The sequence below is a fragment of the Vulpes lagopus genome, chromosome 10 (genome assembly GCF_018345385.1).
Source record: "Vulpes lagopus strain Blue_001 chromosome 10, ASM1834538v1, whole genome shotgun sequence".
NCBI classification, from domain to species: Eukaryota; Metazoa; Chordata; class Mammalia; order Carnivora; family Canidae; genus Vulpes; species Vulpes lagopus.
The window spans coordinates 37,079,731-37,099,732 of record NC_054833.1 but is presented as its reverse complement, the minus strand read 5'-3'; the positions used below and the strand labels follow the sequence as shown (position 1 = coordinate 37,099,732).

Genomic DNA, 20,002 nt, shown 5'->3' with positions numbered 1-20,002 from the left:
GGTTGGGTCTGAGATGGATCTTGAAGGATGAACAGGACTCTAGTAGGTAGATCTGGGGTGGGAGGCCTGGTAGGGGGAAGGCCCTTCACATATAAGTAGTGGTAGGTATAGAAGTCTGGAGGCAGGAGGAGAGTGTGTATTAAGAAAATCAGGAGGGCAGCCCGGGTGGCTCGACGGTTTAGCGCCTCCTTCGGCCCAGGGCATGATCCTGGAGACCCGGGATCAAGTCCCATGTCGGGCTCCCTGCATGGAGCCTGCTTCTCCCTCTGCCTGTGTCTCTGCCTCTCTCTCTCTCTCTCTCTCATGAATGAATGAATAAAAATCTTAAAAAAAAATCAGGAGAAGATACGTGGGATGAAAATACACAAGAACTCTCAAAGATGGTGTAAGGAGAGATAAAGTATTGGCAGACAGGTAAGTGTCAATTATTTTCCAACGACAACTTTGAATTGCATTCTGAGGATTCGGGACTTTAATGTGAATGCTAGTGGGGGGCAGAGAGATGGTATCAGGCTTGTATTTAGAAAGATTGACAGAGGTATGAATGAGTACAGGAGAGGAAATGGAGATTAGAGAGATCACTTAGAAGACTTATTTTTGGAAGAGTCTCAGCAAGAGGCCCTGGGGGGAGCGGAAGGAAGGATGGGTCAGAGAGCTTTCAGCAAATAGAATTGATGGGGATCTAGTGCCTCCCTTTTTATGGAGTGAGATGCAGCCTGAGAGACTGGGAGTGGTAATGCCATGGAGAAGGGGCAGCAGGGGAAGGAGGCTCAGGACGAGGGGATGGCAAGCTTGGTGTTCAGCCCAAGGAGCTTGTGAGGCGTGTGTTTGGAGGGAATGTCCATTTGGCAGTAGATTGTTGGGCTGAAGCGAGCAAGTGTGATTCATCAGAGCAGAAGCAGGTAGGGGAGGGAGTCTTCTGCTGCAAGGCCAAGTGGGAGTCCTCTGAAGCAGGAGACAGTTTGGACAATGAAAGGCTTACCGTTGGAAAGGACCAAACTTCAGGCGGAGTTAGCAACAGAGAAGCCAGTGTCTGAGGCCGGGAGAGGAATAGAAGAAGGAGGTATGTGGCACCAGGGAGGAGAGGAGAGATCTTGGGGAACAGCGCAGATGATCCGTAGCCTTAAAAGCACGGAGACTAAAGTGACAAATGACCATGTAAGTTTATTGACTGATGTTTTGACTGATGTATGGAACGCCGAAATGTAGGTACCCTTGGGTGCCTTAGGTCAGGTCAGCTGATAGGGGGCCACTAGTCGGTGAGGGAATGTCAAGGACATTTTGATCATTGAGTGTGAGACTCTCGTGGTGTTGAGTAGTTGGAGTGAGTTTCCTCCGGTTAGAGTCTTGGCCCACCCCTGCCTGAACTCCTCAACAGCCCGTTATCAGGGGGGATTGGGAGTTTGGAAGATAAAGGGATCTCCTCTTCCATTCCTGCACCTGGATTCACCGTGTAGCAAGATGTCCCTTGACATTTATTTAAGAGAAAGATCCAGAGCCAAGCTGTGGTCTCGTGCTAGGTGTCATCCATTCCCTGGTATGTCTGAGTAAACTAAGATTAGGGGCAGAGTACCTGGCTGTTCTTCTAGCAGAGGAATCCAAGAAGACAGTTTAATCCTTGGAGCACTTGGCCATGGGTTGAAATTGGCCCGAGAGAGAGGCAGCTACCCCAGAAGGGTGAGCACCCGAGTCTGCCCCCGCCCCACCAGACCTTCTAGAGGCTTCCCATCATCTGCGTCCCACCTTCTTCTTGCCATCATTCTAAGCTGCGTCCCACCATCTTCTTGCCATCATTCTAAGGCTCTGCTTTTCCAACCCAAGAAAAGGAACATAATTCCCTCTCTCCAGGGTTTGCAGTAGTGAAAGAGTTGGGGGGTGGGGGTGGTCAGAGGATAAAGACGGTGGGGATGGAGTGCAAACTTGAAGAGCTTCTTTTTGCAAATCCCAAGTATTTTTTAGTAAAGTGAGTTCTAAAACTGAAGTCTGGTTTTGGGTGAAGCAAAACACTGGACCTTACCCTATGTGTCTCCATGTATCTTCTGGTCACATTTGTCTTCCTTTTCTCTGGCCTTCTATGTTTCACTTTCCTTCCAAAGTTAGAGCACTGCCCTTACCTCCGCCACTGCTGCCCTCCTTCCCACACTCGCTGGTTTGGGCTCTGGCCTTCCTTCCTTCTCTGCTGAGGATCCCTGAGTGGAAGGGCCTGCTGAAAGGTACATGGTTTTCATTGCAAATGGGTCCCCTGGGACATCTGAGGTCACAGCTGGATCTTCATGCAAATGACAGTGTTCCCCACCCTGCACAGCACTCGCTTAGGGAAGGCTGGGATGAAGGGGCCTCACAGCCTCAGATCTGGGCTGTCCCCGAAGGCTGGCCCTGCTCTCTGACCACTGAGTGGGTAAGAGGGACCCTCAACGTCTCACCGCGCCCTCCCCGCCCCCTTGACCTTTGAGTTTCTTGGCTTTTCAATCTCATCCTTGCCTTCCATCCCATTCCTCCCATCTCTTTCCCATTTAACCTCGTTCTTTTCCATGTCTTTTCTTCCTCCATCCTCTCAGAGCAAAGCAAACACTTGTTAGGACTTAACTGCGTTCAGTTTTCCTCCCCACTCCATCTTTTGTCATCTTTCTTGTTCCATCAAGAGCACAGCTAAATTTCCTTTCCTAAATTAAGTATTTCCAGCAGGAAATACTTACACAGCTTATAACCCTTGGCATAAGTGGCTTGGTACCATGGGGTGTCTAGGATACCTGTTGGAAATGAAATTGCGTGCAGGGGACTCTGGAATGCAAGAACTTTACTGTGTTCATCTTCGCCCTGGGCAGGGAAAGAGGGGAGCAGTGTGGCTTCCAGGGAAATACTCTGGGTTGTGTGAATTGCCAGTCAGAAGACCCAGGTTTTGTTTTAATCCCTCTGCAATCAGAGGACCCTTTAACTTCTCTTTGCCATGTGTAGGGCTTCGTTTTAAAAATTAGGGTTGTGGCACTTGTCATTACTACCTCAGTGGAGGAGTGTTTTAAGAACCCAGTGAAATAATATGCATGTGACTGCTTTGAAAAGTAGGAAAAGTAGGATTAGGAACGTCTGTGGAGCTCAGTCAGTTGAGCTGCCTCCAGCTCAGATGGTGATCTCAGGATCCTGGGATCGAGCCCTAGAGCCCCACATTGGGCTTCCTGCGCAGTGAGGGATGTGCTTCTCCCTCTCCCTCTGCCCCTCCCCTACTCGTGTACTTTCTCTTTCTCAAATAGATAAAAATCTTTTTTAAAAAAGAGAGAAAAAGAGGTAAGATTATACTTAACCATCTTTATGGGCACATCTCTGCAAAACAAGATGTCGAAACTGGATCTGCAGGGTTTGTAGGAGAGGAGCTCATGGCTATTAGATGATCTAATCTATTAGATGGTGGGTCTTTGAACTCTTAAATTCTGTTTTCCCTCGACAGTTCTTGGCATATAATAGGGGCTCTGACAATATTTGGCTGGATGGACAGACAGATGGTTGGATGGATGGATGACCATCTAAATGTCTAAAGGCCCTACTTGCCCCTTCTGCCCATCTCCATTTCACATTGGCACCCCCACCCCCCCGCCCCCAGCCAGCAGCAGTATTGCGGTGCTGTGAGTTCCTAGATGGGGCCCTATCTCCCTGGTTCCTCACCAGGCCCTAACCTAACCCTGGCTCCCTGAGCTGGCTCCCCGGGACCCGGGACCCAGCTCTGGCCTTCAGTCACTGAGTGCCTGTCTTTCCTCCTCCTCCCTCCCCACCCCACTCCCTCTCTCCATCTGCCCCTGCAGCACTGCCAGTAACTCCAACCGCAGCACGCCGGCCTGCTCCCCGATCCTCCGGAAACGGTCTCGCTCGCCAACCCCGCAGAGCCCCGACGGAGACACCATGGTGGAGAAGGGCTCAGATCACTCCTCGGACAAGTCCCCGTCCACGCCGGAGCAGGGTGTGCAGCGCAGCTGTTCCTCGCAGTCCGGCCGGAGCGGCGGCAAGAACTCCAAGGTGAGTGGGACCCTGCCGGGGGATGCTCTGCAGGAAAGCCAGCATTGGGGGGGCCTTCCTCAGAGGCCCTGGTGTCAGCCGGGCGGGGCGGGACAGGCAGGGGAGACCCTAGTCAAGTTTGGTCTTCTCAGCTGAGCCCTCAGAGCGCCCCCTTCCCCAGGGAGAACTCGGTCCATGATCCCACAATGACCTCTCTTTGAGCTGGGGAGCCCTCTGTAGGTTGGGGTTGGAGAGAGGGTGCTGGGGGACCAGGAGGGGTCATCTGGTTAGCCCTGCCTCCTTTTTCAAATCTGGGGTAGAAAGGAACGTTAATTATTTGGGACACTACAGAGCCGGGAAGAGAGTCCTCGAGAAGAGTGGGGTCTTTAACCTCCACGCTGGCTATCACTCTGCCTCACCTTTGGTAATAATGCCACTCGGTACTCATTCGTCCGGGAGGACAGCGACCAGGCCCCTGCATCCCTCCCAGTCGTGTCAGGGGCTGCCGCCTGAGGACCTGGGCCTTTGCCTAAGGATAGACATGCCCTAAGCCCCAAGGGGGGTTGGGTCTGGACTACTGATGGGTCCCCAGAGATTTTTCTCAGCCCCCTCCTCAGTCCTTTGGGAAGCAGGAGATGTCTTTGCCTAAGATGCTCCTTCAAAAAAGCTTCTCTTTGCTGCTTGGACTCAGAGGCCCTGGGGAGAGGGGGAGGGGGGCCCCTGGGAGACTCGGGGAGCTGGCTTCCCACCTGATTTGTCTTTTGATCTCTTGTTCTTCCTCTTCTTCCCCACCGTCTCCCAAATACCTCCTTTGTATGCATGGTCTTAGTCTCACAAGCGCCTGTCAAAAGTAAGCCATCTTTTCTCTCTGTCTTTGGTCTCCCCTCCGGTGTCCAATTGTCTGTAGTGCTCTGCACCCCTCCCTCTGCCCCCACCCACTCTGGCCCCTGTCTTGCTTGGTCCCTTCCCCAGAAGGGCCGGCCCCACTGCCCCCTGGCAGGCTGGCTTGAAGTTACTGAGGGACCGTCCCGTTGCACCTGTTGCACCCAGAGTCGGAGAGCAGACCCGTCCACCCCCTCCCCTGTCTCTGCCTGCTACCCAAACACTGCCTCGGGCTGGGCACCTGTTCCCTCCTTACATGGAGCCATCTAGAAGCAGAGTCCTCCCAGGGCTTAGTTTCACCGCCTCGGGGAAGGGAGGCCCCAACCAGCTGGGCTTCGGGCCCTGATACCCCCTTGTACCTGCTTTAGTGGCGGAGTCCCGATTCCCTGGACAAGGTGACTGGAGGTCTCAGGTTCCCCTCGGGGACCTCCCCAGCACAGCAGAGTGACCCCGGGAGCCCTACCTGGCACCCTCCTTCCGTCTGCCTGCCCACTGACGGCCGTGCAGCCCCAGCACCCCTTACCGCTTTCACTCACTGCCCAGCGCTGGGCTTGTGGTGTCCTTAGGATCCCGAGTGGCCATCAGAGCAGAACTATTCTCCCAGAAGGACACGGTGCTAGATCTGGAGGTCAGTGGACATTGACAGTCCCCGCAGAAGCGCCACCAGGTCAGAAGGCAGAGCCAGCATCTGCCCGGCCCCCCCAGGATTTCAGAGGTCCGAGCAGAACTTGGAAGGGAGTACAGCGTGAGCAATAAATAGGTATTTTAGAATGGCAGGGCTCAGGAAATAATCCCCACGGGGAAAGGAGGTGGGATGTCGCCCGGGGAAGAAACAGCAGAGGAATGACTTAATAATAGTCTTGAGCCTCTCGAAGTGTTTTGGGGAGGAGGAAGGCGAACAGCTGTTGTCTTTCCTGAGGGAAGAACAAGAGACTCCAGGGCTCATCCTAGAGTCTGTGACCCTCAGGCTAAAAGCTGGTGGGGGAAGAGGAGCTCTGCCTGGAGTGCTCGAGGAGGGGGACTCCCTGGGGTCGGCAGCCCACCCTGGCCCCTCACGCCCCTGGCTGCGGAGAGAACGCACGTTGCCAGGCTCAGGCATCGGGTTGTGCCATTTCTCTGGTTCGCCCACGGACTTTGCACACTTTCCACCCTCAGCTGAAGCTGCAAGCTTCCTATCCTCTTACCCTAGCAGGGCACCCAGTGGGTCCCACAGAACTTACTGATGGCCACCAGTCACCACCCACGGGGTGCCTCTTTTTAATCAGATGCTGGGTGGAGGTGAGCACCCAGTCCTGAGAATTTTTAAAAATCTGCTAAAACGGTAGGTCTTCTTTGGGAAACAAGCATACAGACCAGGTTCCCGCCACCCCCTCATCCCCAGGCAGCCTCCAGTCTAGGAAGGAGAGAAGACCCGTGTGAGATTGTCCAGAAGCCACACCGACCTGTAGCAGCATACGTGTAACTGCAGATATTACACGTCAGAGGCCGGAGGACTCCTTTCTGGGTCGGGGTGGCAGGGGCACGTGTCCGGGAGCCACTGAGCCAGGCTGGAGCCCTGAGAGGCAGAATGAGGTATACTGTAGGTAGGGACCAAGAACTGAGCGTGAATTCCAAACTAGTCTTTGCCCCCCCCCCCCCTTTCATAAGGAGCTAAACGGGAGGTGCCTGGGGTCAGGAGCTCTGGGTTGTCCCCCCTTTTGAAAAAATTTTTTTAAAGATTTTTATTTATTCATTCATGAGAGACACAGAGAGGCAGGCTCCATGCAGGGAGCCCGATGTGGGACTCGATCCCAGGACTCCAGGATCGTGCCCTGGGTGGAAGGCAGGTGCTCAACCGCTGAGCCACCTAAGCATCCCTTTTTTCCCCTTTATTTTTTTTTTAAATTTTTATTTATTTATGTTAGTCACAGAGAGAGAGAGAGAGAGAGAGAGGCAGAAGGAGAAGCAGGCTCCATGCACCGGGAGCCCGATGTGGGATTCGATCCTGGGTCTCCAGGATCGCGCCCTGGGCCAAAGGCAGGCGCCAAACCACTGCACCACCCAGGGATCCTCCTTTTTTCCCCTTTAAAGAGCTCAGGGGAGGCAGACACATAGCCTTGGAGTTTCCTAGTTTGGATAGCTGCCCCCCCCCCCACACACACACACACATCCCATTCCCTCGCCCATCAGGACTCTTGCCCCTGACACCACCATCCTCTAAATGCCACTGAAAAAAGGACTGGACTGATTTGTGGGCAAAGGGACGCCCTACCAGCCCAGGGGGAGGTGGTGACGGCAGCTGAGGTCCATCTGGGAAATGCGTGCAGGGAGACACACAGGCTTCAGAAAAGAAATGTGAGGACCAGTATGGGAATTAAGTCGTACGCAGGTCAGGGCCTGGAACAGAAAGTGAGGGGGAGATGTCCTGTCCCCCCACTGGACCAAACGTACCCATCCGTGGCAAGGGATCTGGTGGCCAGAGCTGCAGTGGCCTCCGTGCCAGGCCACCTCCCTCCCGTCCACACACACCATCCACACCGCACCGAGGAGGGGAGCTCCTGTGATTTCCAAGCAAGCTGGAGAGGGCTTCCACTTTGCGGCTTGCAGTGGGTCAGCCTTCCCTTCCCAGGGCCTCCCTTTCCTCCTGCTAATCTGCAGGGGTGGGGCGAGGCGGTCAGTAGGGCCCCTCTCCAGCGAATCCGTAACTGGACCACTGAGGCCGACCTTTCCTGGTGCAGCCCTGCCCCAAGCAGTGAGCTAGAAGATGCCAGGGCCTCTCTCCTCCTCCCTGGACCCCTGGAGTCTGTGCCACCGCCCAGCTTCCACCCTGTAGTGCCGGCAGGAGGCCGCGAGGGGGAGCCAGCGGCCTTTACTGCTGGGGAGCCCTGCTCCAGACCAGCCAGGCTGGCCCCCCCCCCGGGTGTGCTGTGTCACCCCTGCCCTGTGGCTTTGCTGCTCCTTTCCCCTTGACGCTTACCATGTCTTTCAATCCTAATTTCTATGATTTTCTTTCCAGTATGACAGACTTAACCTGATCAAAGTAAGAAGTCTCTCTTTTTCCTCCAAGTAGAGCTCCTCTCTTCCCCTCCTTGGGTCCCCTAGGCCCCCCCACCGTCTTCCCGACTCCAGGAGCCTCTGCACTGGGGAGATGTTTTTAGGGAACGTGGGGTCTGTCTCCAGGGGCCTTGCATTCCTTTAGTGCTTGTACTTGAGAGCCCTTCTAGAATAGAAGGCAGTAGAAATGTGCTCCGCTCAGCTCCCTGTCCTCAGCAGCTGTCTTGGAGTATTCTTTCCTGACTCCCCCTGCCCCAGCCTTTTAGCCAAATCCATTCGTAACCTGTCCGAGAGCCTTTACCACCACCACCACCCCCCCCCCCCCAACCTCCTCATTCTGTTTTTCCCATGCTTCTGGCCCTCTTGGCCAAGGAGGGGCGTTCTCGTGAACCCGCAGGCGCAGACAGCCCAAGCCATGCGAGTGGACACCTCTGTTTTCCCTGCTCAGGGTCTGTAGCCCCCTCTGGCTTCGCTGCCTCCCCCCTGAGCTCGGGGCTCAGCCCTGGAAGAGCAAAGCCACTGGGATGAAATTTGCCTCCAGGAGGCTGGTCAGAGTTCAAGCTCTCATGCCCACCGTGGGTATTCCCAGGAGCTACTGTGGATTGAGGAGGGGGGTGCCTTTCCCCCAGGGGTACCCTCGGTGGTGGCAGATAAGAAGCCACCTGGAGACGACTGGTGAGGGTAGAGGCTCCCGCTGAGGGAGAAGACGGGAAGTCTTTGCTCTTGATGGTTCAGTACTTGGGAACACAAATCCCCCCTCCATCCCCACCTTTATGAAAAAGCAAATATTGCACACAGAGGCATCACGCAGAGATGCATGCCGGTTCCCCTGGTGGAGGCTCTTTGTCACTCTGAAGCCCTTTGTTCTGAACAGATGGAGAAGGGACACCTCCTTGTGGCAGTATGAGGAGAAAGAAAATCTACCTTTCCTGTTTACCTTAGGCAGGGGCGGGTAGGAGTAATCAATCATAAAGGATCTTGGGCCCCCCACACCCAGCCCAGGTTATTTCCTGTCACCCCCTGTCCTCCTAGGGTCATGCGTGAGGGCCAGGACAATGGGGTAAGTTGCTAGGGGGCAGGTGACAGTTTTCTCAGCTGGGAAGCAGGTGTCTGAAAGGCCTGGCTTGGATTTGATGAGATGCCGGGAACTGTGGGGCCGTCGAGGCTGGCAGCGCCTAGAGGGTGCCTCTCCGGTGTCGGGAGATGTGATGCAGTGAATGTCTACACAGACCCATGCCCTGGGATCTGAGGGACAGGCCCAGGGGTGAAGACCTGCCGAGGCACAGATCAGGTCAGACGCAGCCTCTGCCCCAGCCACTCTCCTCCAGATCCGGGGAGCCTCAGCCACATGTTTGCAGGCTGATTTCCAGATCCAGGTCCAGGATTCCCATGTGACGGTAGCTCCCCCAGCAGTGACATCGTTGGTTTTAAGTATTCATATTTGGCTTCTCTTACCTGCCAAGACTTCTGGATTAGAGGAGAAAGTCAGGCTGTGGTTTGTATAGGGGGCTTCCAGATGGGCCATCGCGACAGCCTTTCTTGGGAAATGACTATGGAGAGCATCTAGAGAGTTCTGGTGGAATGGGAGAGCTGGCGAAGGAGTGATCACATCACCATGCTCCTGTCCCCGCCCGTCCTCCCTCCCCCCACCGGGCATGCCCCCAGTGGACATTCAGAGGCTGTGGCTGCCCTTTCCTTCCCTTATGGGTCAGGGTCTGTTAGACCCTGTGTCTGGGGTGTGAAGGTTGCCAGTGGCACCCAGAATCCACCTCTCTGTGTATAGGTACAGTTTCCCCTCCCTGGTGATTCTTTGCTGCAGTGATACCCTTGGCAAGCTTTTTATAACCGGAAATGCCTCCCATCCCCAATCTAAAATTGTTGGATCAGCACCTCAAGAGATGAGACCCAGGCAAGGGTGTGCGTGTGCCTGCGTGCTCCTATCTGCCTGTCTCTCTCTCTTTCAAGTGGGGTGTGCGTAAAGGACACCCGGCCATAGATTGGAGGTAGACAAAGCACAGTTTCAGCCGTCCTTCTCAGTTGCCATGAAAACGAGTCCCCTTTGCCCAGGGCCCGGGATGGAGAACACCTGAATTTGGAGCTGGCACGAGTCTGGACTTTGTTGCTGAGTTATAGCACCACGAAGCGAGGAGGCACTGTTGGCAATTAATTCTGTGCTTCGGCCTTCCTCCTGGGGCACAACCCCCAGGACTCTCCTGCCTTGTCACCTCGACGGTCAGCCAGTTGTTGAACAAAGGAGAACCTCTGTCCTCTGCTCCCTGAGAATGTAGTTGGAGGAGGTTTCCGGGCGGCCCCTATTCCTCCTGCACCCGAAGGGTCCCCTCTTGCCTTCTACAGAGGGGTTGACTTGGAGCGGAAGGCTGGGTTGGTCTCGATCTGCACTTTGCTTCTGGTCAGGGCCCCTTGGGGGACCGGGTCTTGGATGCCTGCAGCGCATCCCTTACCCCCATCAGAGAACCTCATGATGGGGCTCCGACTCCCCTCCAGCTGAGCTCTGGCTGGTGCTGCCGCTGCCTGCCGCCCCGACCTTGGTGAGGCTTCCAGCATGGACTGCTCCCCGGGCCTCCTTTCTGGAGCTGTCTTGAGAAAGGAGGACCCCTCTCAAGCAGCCACATGGGAAGCATTCAGCTGCATTTGGATTCCTCCTCCCTGCCCGCCCTCTGCTGTCTGTGTATCCTTCCCTCGAGCCAGGCACACCCTGGCCAGTCCCGCCATCTCTTCCCTGACTAATTGTACCTTTCTCTCATTTTGTCTTTTCAGAAAAGCCAGAGTTGGTATAACGTAAGTATCCCTGTTTCTCTTCTTGTCGGGTGCATGGGCAGCGGGTGGGGGATGGAAGTGGGTGGGGTGGGGGGTGGAGAGAGGTCTGGGGTGCGGTGTGGCTGCCCTATGGGCCTGAGCAAGTTGCCGGGCCCCTGAGTGGCCTCCTTCCTCCAAAACCTGACCCACTGGTTATCCTGTGCAGCAGGATTCAGGGGGATCAAGGAGGGACGGCCCCCATTCTCCTCCCCTAGACTCCTGGACAGGGTTCCTCCAGCCTCAATGGAGGGGACCCGCTGGGGGAGGCATCCAAAAACCAGGGAGAGTTCTGGGACCGGGATGGCCCTGGGCCTGAACTTAGGACCAAACTTTTCTTCCCTTAACCGAGACATTTTAGGGGAAATGCAGCCAGAAGACTTTTCCCCGTTAGTATAGGGGTTGTTCCACATAGTGGAATTTGTCTTCTGCTCCAAGGCCTACCTCCACCGCCCCAGGGGCGCCTTCCTTCTAGAAGGCATCTGCTGTTCCTGGGTCCATGGTGAAGGGGTAGCCCGGGGTCATCCGTGGTGGTGGCTCAGCCAGCTGCTCTGCACCCAGAAGCTGTACTGTGGCGTACGCAGCCCTGTCTGGGACCTCAACCCCCGTCTCGCAGACTGGGCTGCAGTATTTTGAACTTTTCCCCTGGAGAGCAGCTGACTGAAGTGTCGGCCAGCCCCTGCCACTTGTACTCTGCCCTCTGGGACTGCACAGCGGAGGGCCTGGCCTCGGGGCCTCGTCTTTCCTGCTCCAAGCCTGCTGTTGCCCACACTTGCGTCTGCGTGACCATGCAGGTACCACCTCTGCGCCTCCCCTAGGCCCAGGTCCCACGGGCATGTGGAGCGTGTGGGAGAAGGCTCTGGGTGATGGGGCTGTGGACACCTGGGGGAGGGGGCGCTGGGGTCACTGTATGGGGACTGGAGTCAGAGTCCCTGGTGTCTGTGTGTGGGGTGAGGTAGGGCCTCCGTGATGCCCCAGAGCAAGCACACGTCAGCCAGCCCCGTGGCTCCGACCTCTTGCTGCGTGCCGGGCCTTTCTGGCCCTGGGCAGCTCTGCCCACCTGGCCTGGTGCACACGAGGCAGAGGTTGCAGGGCCGAAGTGGCCTGAGTCGAGGAGAAGCCACGAGACACCCCCTCATTCCCCAGGCCTCCCCCTGGGGCCCCCTGTGGTCTTCAGCCCACATGCTGCTTGGAGCTCACATCCTGGAGACAATCGCAGCCACTTCTGCGAGGGAGGAGTGGGGTCCCCGCTTTCCTGAGAGCTGCGTGTGGGATCTCCGGCATACCTTACCCCACCAAACCTACCCCCCCAGAGCGAGATTGCAAAATTAGTGCCCCCAAGGAACAGGAGACAAGTGGCTGGGGACATGTTAGGCTAATGAAATGTCCAAATTTGGACATGCGAGTCCCCAAGCCTGTGGCTGGTCCCCAGCCTCCTCGTCCCTCCTCTTCCTCTTGATCCCTTCATTCAGGCTCTTCTGTTCCATCTCACTCTTCCTTTCCTTAACTCTCCCTACCCTTTCTCTCTGGCTCCTCCTCCTCGCCCTTCTCTGATTTCCCTTCTCTGGCTGGATGTCCTTCCCTCTCTGAGGCCCTGTACCGTCCTCTCCTGGGCCTTCCTGGGACTCAGGGATGCCAAGTGTCTCCTCCAGCCTCTTTCTTACCCCTCACCCCAAATGAATTATAGAAACGTGACGGCCTGTCCCCTCGGCACAGATCATCACGCACAGAGGTCAAGTGCACAAGGGACTCTGCTGAGCAGCGTTTCACGCTCCCTCTGGCCACCCTGTCTCTGGGACTGGGACGCGTGCTCTCACTCTGGGGCGTCTTGCAGGCCCCAGGGGGCCCATCCAGAAATGTCTTTCCCGTGGCTCCCTTTTGGTGGCTCTGTTTCCACGTTGCCGGGCAGGTGTGGCGCCTTGTCTGCCTTCTGTGGGCCCGGGACCTGCTCAGCTTCCTCTGCGGAGGCCTGGCACGAGGCAGGGATAGCTTGCAGCATGGAAGATGTGCAGGAGGGACAGGGAAGTGGTGCCGAGAGGTGACAGGGGACCTCCAGCCGGCCTGAGCTGCAGATGCCAGGAGCTGTGTCTTCGTTCCTCTTTCCACTTTGTCTTCATGTGTTTTCACTTCGGGAGGGAAATGAGCCGCTGGTGTCACAGGTGGAGCCCGAGAAAGGCTGGCTTGGGTAAGCCCGGGCCGCTCTTCCCGCGTCAACTCTGCTCTCCTCCTGACGCCGAGCCCGACGCCCTGGCTCCGAGCTTGCCCACTTCTGGGTGTCTGGAGGAAGCAGGATGCCGTCTGTCCCATGCAGTGTGCGCCACCCGCATCTCGGCCCACTCATGGTACCAGCTGGCTTATCTGTGGAGCGAGCCTGAGCGTGGCCGTTCCCCTAAGCACCGTTGCCTTGGCTCAATCAGGAAGCTGCCACCCAGGGGTTTCCCTGGAGCCACCCGAATCGATGCACATGGGCGTGGGGTGTTCCCAGTGCCTGCGCCCCTGGGTGGCCAGACACCCTCCTGCTGCGTGGCATATCTGTGACTGTGCTCTTGCGGGCAGAGGCCCCACCAGGAGCCTTCAGGTCAGCTCCCTGCCCCCCTGCTCCCCAGCACTGCCCTCCAGTAGTACATTCATGGTTTTCCAGAAGGCACTCACCTTGCCCATGCATTGTCCCGTCTCCCCTTCTCAGCTCTGCTGACAACCCTCTTTGTAATCGGTCTCCTGACCCTCTGGTGGTGCTCCAGCTGTGCTGCTGCCTGAGGTGCCATGTCGTGTGGATAGGCCAGGGCTTCGTCATCCCAACTCTAGGGGGACAGTCACACATGCCCTGGTCAGGTTGGAGCCTGGGGGGTCATCGCGGCGCTGCTGACCGTGGAGAGAACATCTCAGGTTGTTGGAGTAGCTTGGATCTGAAGGAGGGAAAGCCCCCCTGGTACCCCCCTGCTTGCTCCCCAGCTCCCTCCTTTACCTGTCTGTCTTCTACATTTTACTTGTTTTTTTTCTTTCATACTTGCATTTATTTTTCTTGCCGGAATAACACAAAACATAGTGATAGCGAATAGACTTATGTGATTTCCTGGGGCAAGATTCCACTATTCTGCTTTTAAATATAGCATTTGTGATATATATTCATTTACTTATTTATAACTTTTTTTACTTCAATTTAATTAATATAGACTGTGTTACTAGTTTTAGAGATAGAATACACTGATTCATCAGTCTCATATAACACCCAGAGCTCATGCCATCATGTGCCCTCCTTAACGCCCGTCACCCAGTGACCCCATCCCCCCCCAGCAACCCTCTATTTCCTAGAGTTAAGAGTCTCTTATGGTTTGCCTCCCTCTCTGTTTTCCTCTCGCTGTATTTTTCCTTCCCTTCCCCTCTGTTCATTAGTTTTGTTTCTTAAATTTCATATGTGAGTGAAATCATGATATTTGTCTTTCTGACTTATTTTGCTTAGCATAATACCCTCTAGTTCCATCCACGTCGTTGTCAGTGGCAAGATTTTATTCTTTGTGGTGGCTGAGTAATATGCTGTGTGTGTGTGTGTGTGTGTGTGTGTGTGTGTGTGTATCACGTCTTCTTTACCTTTCCATCAATCGATGGGCATTTGGGTTCTTTCCACAGTTGGTTATAGTAAACCTTGCTGCTATAAACACTGGGGGGCAGGTGCCCCTTCGAACGACTATGGTTATGTCCTGTAGATAAATACCCAGTAGTGCAAATGCTGAGTCATAGGGTAGCTCTATTTGTAACCCTTTGAGGACCCTCCACACTGTTTTCCAGAGAGGCTGCACCAGTTTGCATTCCCACCAGTGGTGCAAGAGGGTCCCCATTTCTTTGCATCTTTGCCAACATGTTGTTTCCTGACTTGCTAATTTTAGCCATTCTGACCAGTGTGGCGTGGTATGTCATTATTGCACATTTTACTTTTACCTGTCTAGCCAGGTGACAGGAGGAGCTCCTCACCATGATGGCAAACCACTTTGGCCTAAAGAATGGGGAGCCCATGGAGGGAAGTGACTAGACTCCAGGGACATGTGGAAGGGCTGAGGCATGAGAGCTACTGGTCTCTAGCAGGGGTATGACATGCAGACCAAGCGTGAGGTGTGAAGGCAGTGCAATCTACTTAGGCCTTAAGGCCTTCCCAGGCCTAACTATATCTATACCCCCATACCCTTGACCTCCCCACCCCCACCCCACTTGGCTATCCCAGCTTCATTCATCAGGGCAGAGCTTGGGAGACATGGCTCAGTAGCCATGAAATGGGATAAGCAGGAACAGGGTTTTAAATTCAGCAGGGAGCCAAGGGCAAAGATAGGGATGGGAGGGGTATAGCCTGTCCCCCAGAGATGGCCCCTTTGGGGTATAGTAGGCTTGCATCTTGGATGGAGCAGGAACAAATCTCCACCTCGGTGCCTCATCTGGACACAGGTAACTGTCCTCATTTGCTTCACCTCTTTCCGGGGGGGGGGGGTGGGGGAGGGTTGTCTTTCATCATGGCAACCCAGGGAAGCAGCTTGTCGGAGATCAAAGGTCCAGAGCCTAGGCCCTGGCAGCTGGGAGAGACTTAGCACCCAAGCTGCTCGATGCCCTGGGATGGGGATGCTGGCTTTTTGGTGGAAGGAAAGGATAGGTGCCAATCCTGTGGCATGACTGAGTGGGTCTGGCAGGCATAAGATGGAGAGCAAGAGAACTAAGCTTTGTGGGCATGAAATTGGGAATTAGGGGGCAGTACAGAAAGTGGAAGGGTTTTTTGTTTTTTAAATATATTTATTCACGAGAGACACAGAGAGAAGCAGAGACATAGGCAGAGGGAGAAGCAGGCTCCCGGTGGGGAGCCCAATGTGGGACTCGATCCCAGAACCCTGGGATCTGAGCCGAAGGCAGATGCTCAGCCACTGAGCCACCCAGGCGTCCCCAGAAAGTGGAAGTTCTGAGAGAGGAGATGCCACCTACAGCCTCGGCAGCCTGTTCTTTCCAGGAAGGCTCTGCCCATCTTCCCACTGTTTTCTTATCCTTTGTCTTGGAAGAGTCTTCCTGACTTGTGCTCCCGGACCCCCTTCCTGCACCTTCTCCAGAATGGTTCCATCTCTCCTGATGAGACCCCCTCTCTCTTTTTTTTTTTTTTTTATAAATTTTTATTTATTTATGATAGTCACACAGAGAGAGGGAGAGAAAGAGAGAGAGAGAGAGAGAGAGAGGCAGAGGGAGAAGCAGGCTCCATGCACTGGGAGCCCGACGTGGGATTCGATCCCGGGTCTCCAGGATCGCGCCCTGGGCCAAAGGCAGGCGCCAAACCGCTGCGCCACCCAGGGATCCCGAGACCCCCTCTCAATCCTACTCCTTCCCCTCTGCCTTTCTGCCTGGCGCCACTTTCCCATGTGCATCCCTCTCTTTTCTTTGCTCATTGCCTCTCCCTGCCCCCATCCCCACCACCCCTGTTCTCCTACATCTGGCTCCTCCCTACCTGGATTTGGTTGGAGGGGCATGATTTCCTTTGAGGGTCTTAATTGATTTCTTCCATTGATCCATTACTGCACCAAAAATCCATCTGTTTTTCTCCTGGGCTCCTCCACCCGCCCCTCCCAGTGCTGTGCCCAGGGAGGGGGTACCACTTGGTCCCAGCTCCCACTGTTTGCCATGGGGTTAATGTTTAGCTCGGGGTCAATTCCCTCTCCTCCGGCTGGAAGCTGCCTGCCGCCCTGCCCAGCCCAGCCCAGCCCAGCCCATTCCATAGTGGGGGCTGTAGGAGACAAAGGCTGAGTACCGAGACTGTCTCCCAGGGGTTATCTCTTTGGGTGTATCCTGCCCCTGCCTCACCCGACTGCAGCCGTCATCCCCTTGTTTGGCGCATAGCAATATGTAAATGTTTCTGGGGAATTACTGTGATGATTCAGCTTTCGTGGGTCTATATGCTGCCTAGACCTTAGGGTCCGATGTGGCCCAGGAGAGGTATTCTGGCCACCCTGGAAAATGGGACTGCTGGGTTCCCCTACCACAGTGCAAAGAATAAGGCTGCCATACGCAGGGCAAAGAGAAGCTTGGATGTGTGGTTTGCAGAGTGTTGGCAGAGATTGGGCACCAGGAAGCTGTGCATGTAGAGTTGGGGATCTGGGTGGCTGTGCACACATAGATGTGGTGTAAATAGGAATAGTTTTAGAGGTATACAAGGAATGTGTTCATTTGGTGCACAGTTTTTGAGCAGCAGATCATGCTGTGCTGTAGAAGATGGAGCTGTTTGAGGCACAGGTCTCTCCTGGGGAAGATGGTAGTCTGATGGAGGTACCACCCTGCATGTGTGACGATGGAGGCCGTGGGGCTGCATCCATTGTGCCAGACATTGAGAGTGATGGGAGTTTGGGGAAGGATTCAGAGTTTCTCTACTTCCTCTTACACCATTTAACCAGGACTCTGTGTTTCTTGCAGTCAGAATCTTTGGTTTAGGAATCAAGAATCCCCATTTTTAAAGATTTATCCTTTAGAAAGGGAGGGGGTAGCAGAGGGAGAGGGAAAAGGAGAGAACATCAAGCAGACTCCCCACTGAGTGTAGAGCCCTACTATATGGGGCTCCATCTCACGACCCTGAGATGATGACCTTAACCCAAACCAAGAGTTGGATGCTTCATGACTGAGCCACCCAGGTGCTCCAAGAATCTCCATTTTTAATGCATTCATTAGATCCTTTTAAAGTATGCTCATATTTGAGTGCTGCTGGCTCCAACCTCAGGCACCATTCATCATGACACACAGATTTGGGACCCTCGCAGCACGGTGGGCATAGCTGTAGAGGGTGAGGCAGGTGCTCCATTTGTTTCAAAGGTCTGACTTCTCCTGGGAACCATGTCTTCCCAGTCCCAATGCTGTGTATTCGCTGCCTCAGCTTCTCTGTCTGGAGCCCTTCCTGGCTCCACTGGCCTGGCTCCTGTTCCTCAGCTTTCCTACATTCTTTTGGACCCCAGGGCCAAACTCTCTGCTCTTAGCATTGCTGCTTGGCCCTCAAGGTCCAAGGAGCTGCCTGGGAATCCTCTTGGCCTGGACCCCCCTGCTGCTAGTGCTGGAGGCCGGGCTGGGTCCCCAGAGCCGGTGACCTCACCTTCCCCAGGCGATCTGCCCAGCCTCTCCCCACCAGCACATCTGCAACAAGAGGAGTCAGACTTCCAAAATCTCCTGCTGGTGCTGCACACAGGGAAGAGTGTGCTCCAGAAGTCCCCTGGCTGTTAGAGTCTCCGATTTCAGATTTCATCATAGCAGTGGCGCCCCTGGCACCTCCCCGCCCCTCCCCCCTGGGAACCCTGGCCAGCTACTTTCCATTGCAGGAAACATCTGCTGGGGAGGCCAGGCTAGGCCGGGGGGTTACTAGAGGACGTTGGCCAGTACCATCACCCAGATCCTGTAACTTGAGGCATGTGTAGGGCTCTGGCCCTGCCCGCCCACCCACTCTGCCTCCCTCCTGCCACGGGCAACTCTTAACAAAGAAGTTGTGTGCTGGTCAGCTAAGGAGAGCACGAGCTGGGAGGAAAGGGGTGTGTGGAGGGGTGGGGGTGAGAGCTGGCCTTGTTGCTGCAGCCAGTGGTGGCCGCTGTGCCTGGGAGAGGGCTGTGAGTCACAGGGACCAGTGCCCGCCCAGAGGACAGATTGCACCGTGAACGGCCTTATGGGACAGGCCAGACGCAGCTGGGGAGCTGGGAGCGCATTCTGTCCCTGGAGTTTCTGACCAGCTAGGAGCTATGTGTGAGTAACCAGTGGGCTGCACTTCTGGACCTGGCTGTGGGGTCATCCCCTTCCTACGGGGTTTGTCCACCAGCGGCCTGCTGTTTGGAGCCCTCCAGCTGGCCCTGTGCACCTGCTGCGTTGTCTGCATCTTCTGGCCTCAACTGGCCTCTTGGAGTGACTGTCCGCACTAACCAGGAGGAGGGGCTTTGCCACGTCCCCTCTGGGTCACCATCAGCCAAAGCCCAGCCACATCGTCGGAGCCCGAGTGTAGTGAAGCAAAACCTGGCCATGGGAGACTGGCTGGCCAGCCTGTCCCACGAACCATGCTGACCACACCCTCCCACTTGTGAGGCTTCACGCTGGGAACGGAGCTCTGGGAGACAAGAGGAGGCCAGTCAAGATCACACAGACCCTCGAGAAGCCACAGGGTTGCCCATCTGCGTTCAGCCCAGACAAGACTGTTTCATTCTGAGGGGACAGTTGGGAACCGGAGCTCAAGGAGCTGGACTCCATTGGGAGGTGGAGCCGTGGAGGGCCATGGAATCTCTGACAGAGTCTGGGGTCCTCTGGAGCCTCCTGCTGGAGCAGGACAGCCAGTCTTTGCAGTGGTACCTGAAGAAGTTTACAGATTTACCTGCTGATGCAGAACTCTGCTACTGGCATGGATCTGAGGAGGTCCCAGCCGTGAGTGTGCATCCCAACTTCTCTGGGCCTGTGTGACAATTGTGCTGCACCCTTGTAATTCCCCACTTGGCCCTGCTTCCCGAGGGCCTTACACCTGACCATCCTTAAACCAAAATTCTCTGACCTTTTAAAATTAAGTAGCTGAGCCATGCCTCCCTTTTAGAGGAGATGGCTTTAAGATTGCAGGGGTGGGAGGCAGAGGGTCATGGTCTCTTGTGTCGAAGGTATATGGTGGCAGGTCGGCCTGATGCATCTCTACTTTAGAGTCTAGGAGGCAGAGGCTGGCCTGCCATCCACATTGGCAGCCTCGTAGAATCGGGGCATTTTTTTACAAGGCTGGGTTAAGGGGTCCCTGCACCCAAGCCAGTTTTTGTAGAAGTGGCCGAGTTCAGGGATCCCTGGGTGGCGCAGCGGTTTAGCGCCTGCCTTTGGCCCAGGGCGCTATCCTGGAGACCCAGGATCGAGTCCCACGTCGGGCTCCTGGTGCATGGAGCCTGCTTCTCCCTCTGACTATGTCTCTGCCTCTCTCTCTCTCTCTCTCTCTCTCTCTCTCTGTGTGTGTGTGTGTGTGTGTGTGACTGTCATAAATAAATAAATAAAAAATTAAAAAAAAAAAAAGTGGCCGAGTTCAGAGGTCAGGGCTGGAGTGGCCCTCCCTCCCCCTTCCCACAGCTACAGCTCTGTTCTGGGGAGAGGAGAGGCTCCCTCCTTTAGCCAGAGTTTTGGTTTGGAGACAATGGACAGATGCCATGCACCTCTACCTCTGTAAATGGTGAAGATGAGAGAGGATGTGAGAGTGGCCATGTGCAAAAAGCACATTAGAAATTGGAGGAGGGGCACCTGGATGGCACAGTGGTTAGGCTCAGGTCATGATCCAAGGGTCCTGGGA

General features: G+C 55.2%; 1 protein-coding gene across 11 annotated transcripts in view; it reads left to right on the top strand.

The window, feature by feature from the left end:
- GRAMD1B (GRAM domain containing 1B) overlaps positions 1-20,002 on the top strand; it is a 181,688-nt gene that overhangs the window by 131,021 nt on the left and 30,665 nt on the right. For 10 of the 11 annotated variants that reach the window (XM_041772301.1, XM_041772300.1, XM_041772302.1 and 7 more), the window contains 2 exons: positions 3,795-4,005; positions 10,678-10,698. In XM_041772301.1, the coding sequence (XP_041628235.1) occupies positions 3,892-4,005; positions 10,678-10,698 (135 nt within the window). In that variant the 5' untranslated portion in view covers positions 3,795-3,891. Of the gene's footprint in view, positions 1-3,794; positions 4,006-10,677; positions 10,699-20,002 lie in introns of those variants that run through there. The other variant, XR_005990406.1, reaches the window with a different exon arrangement.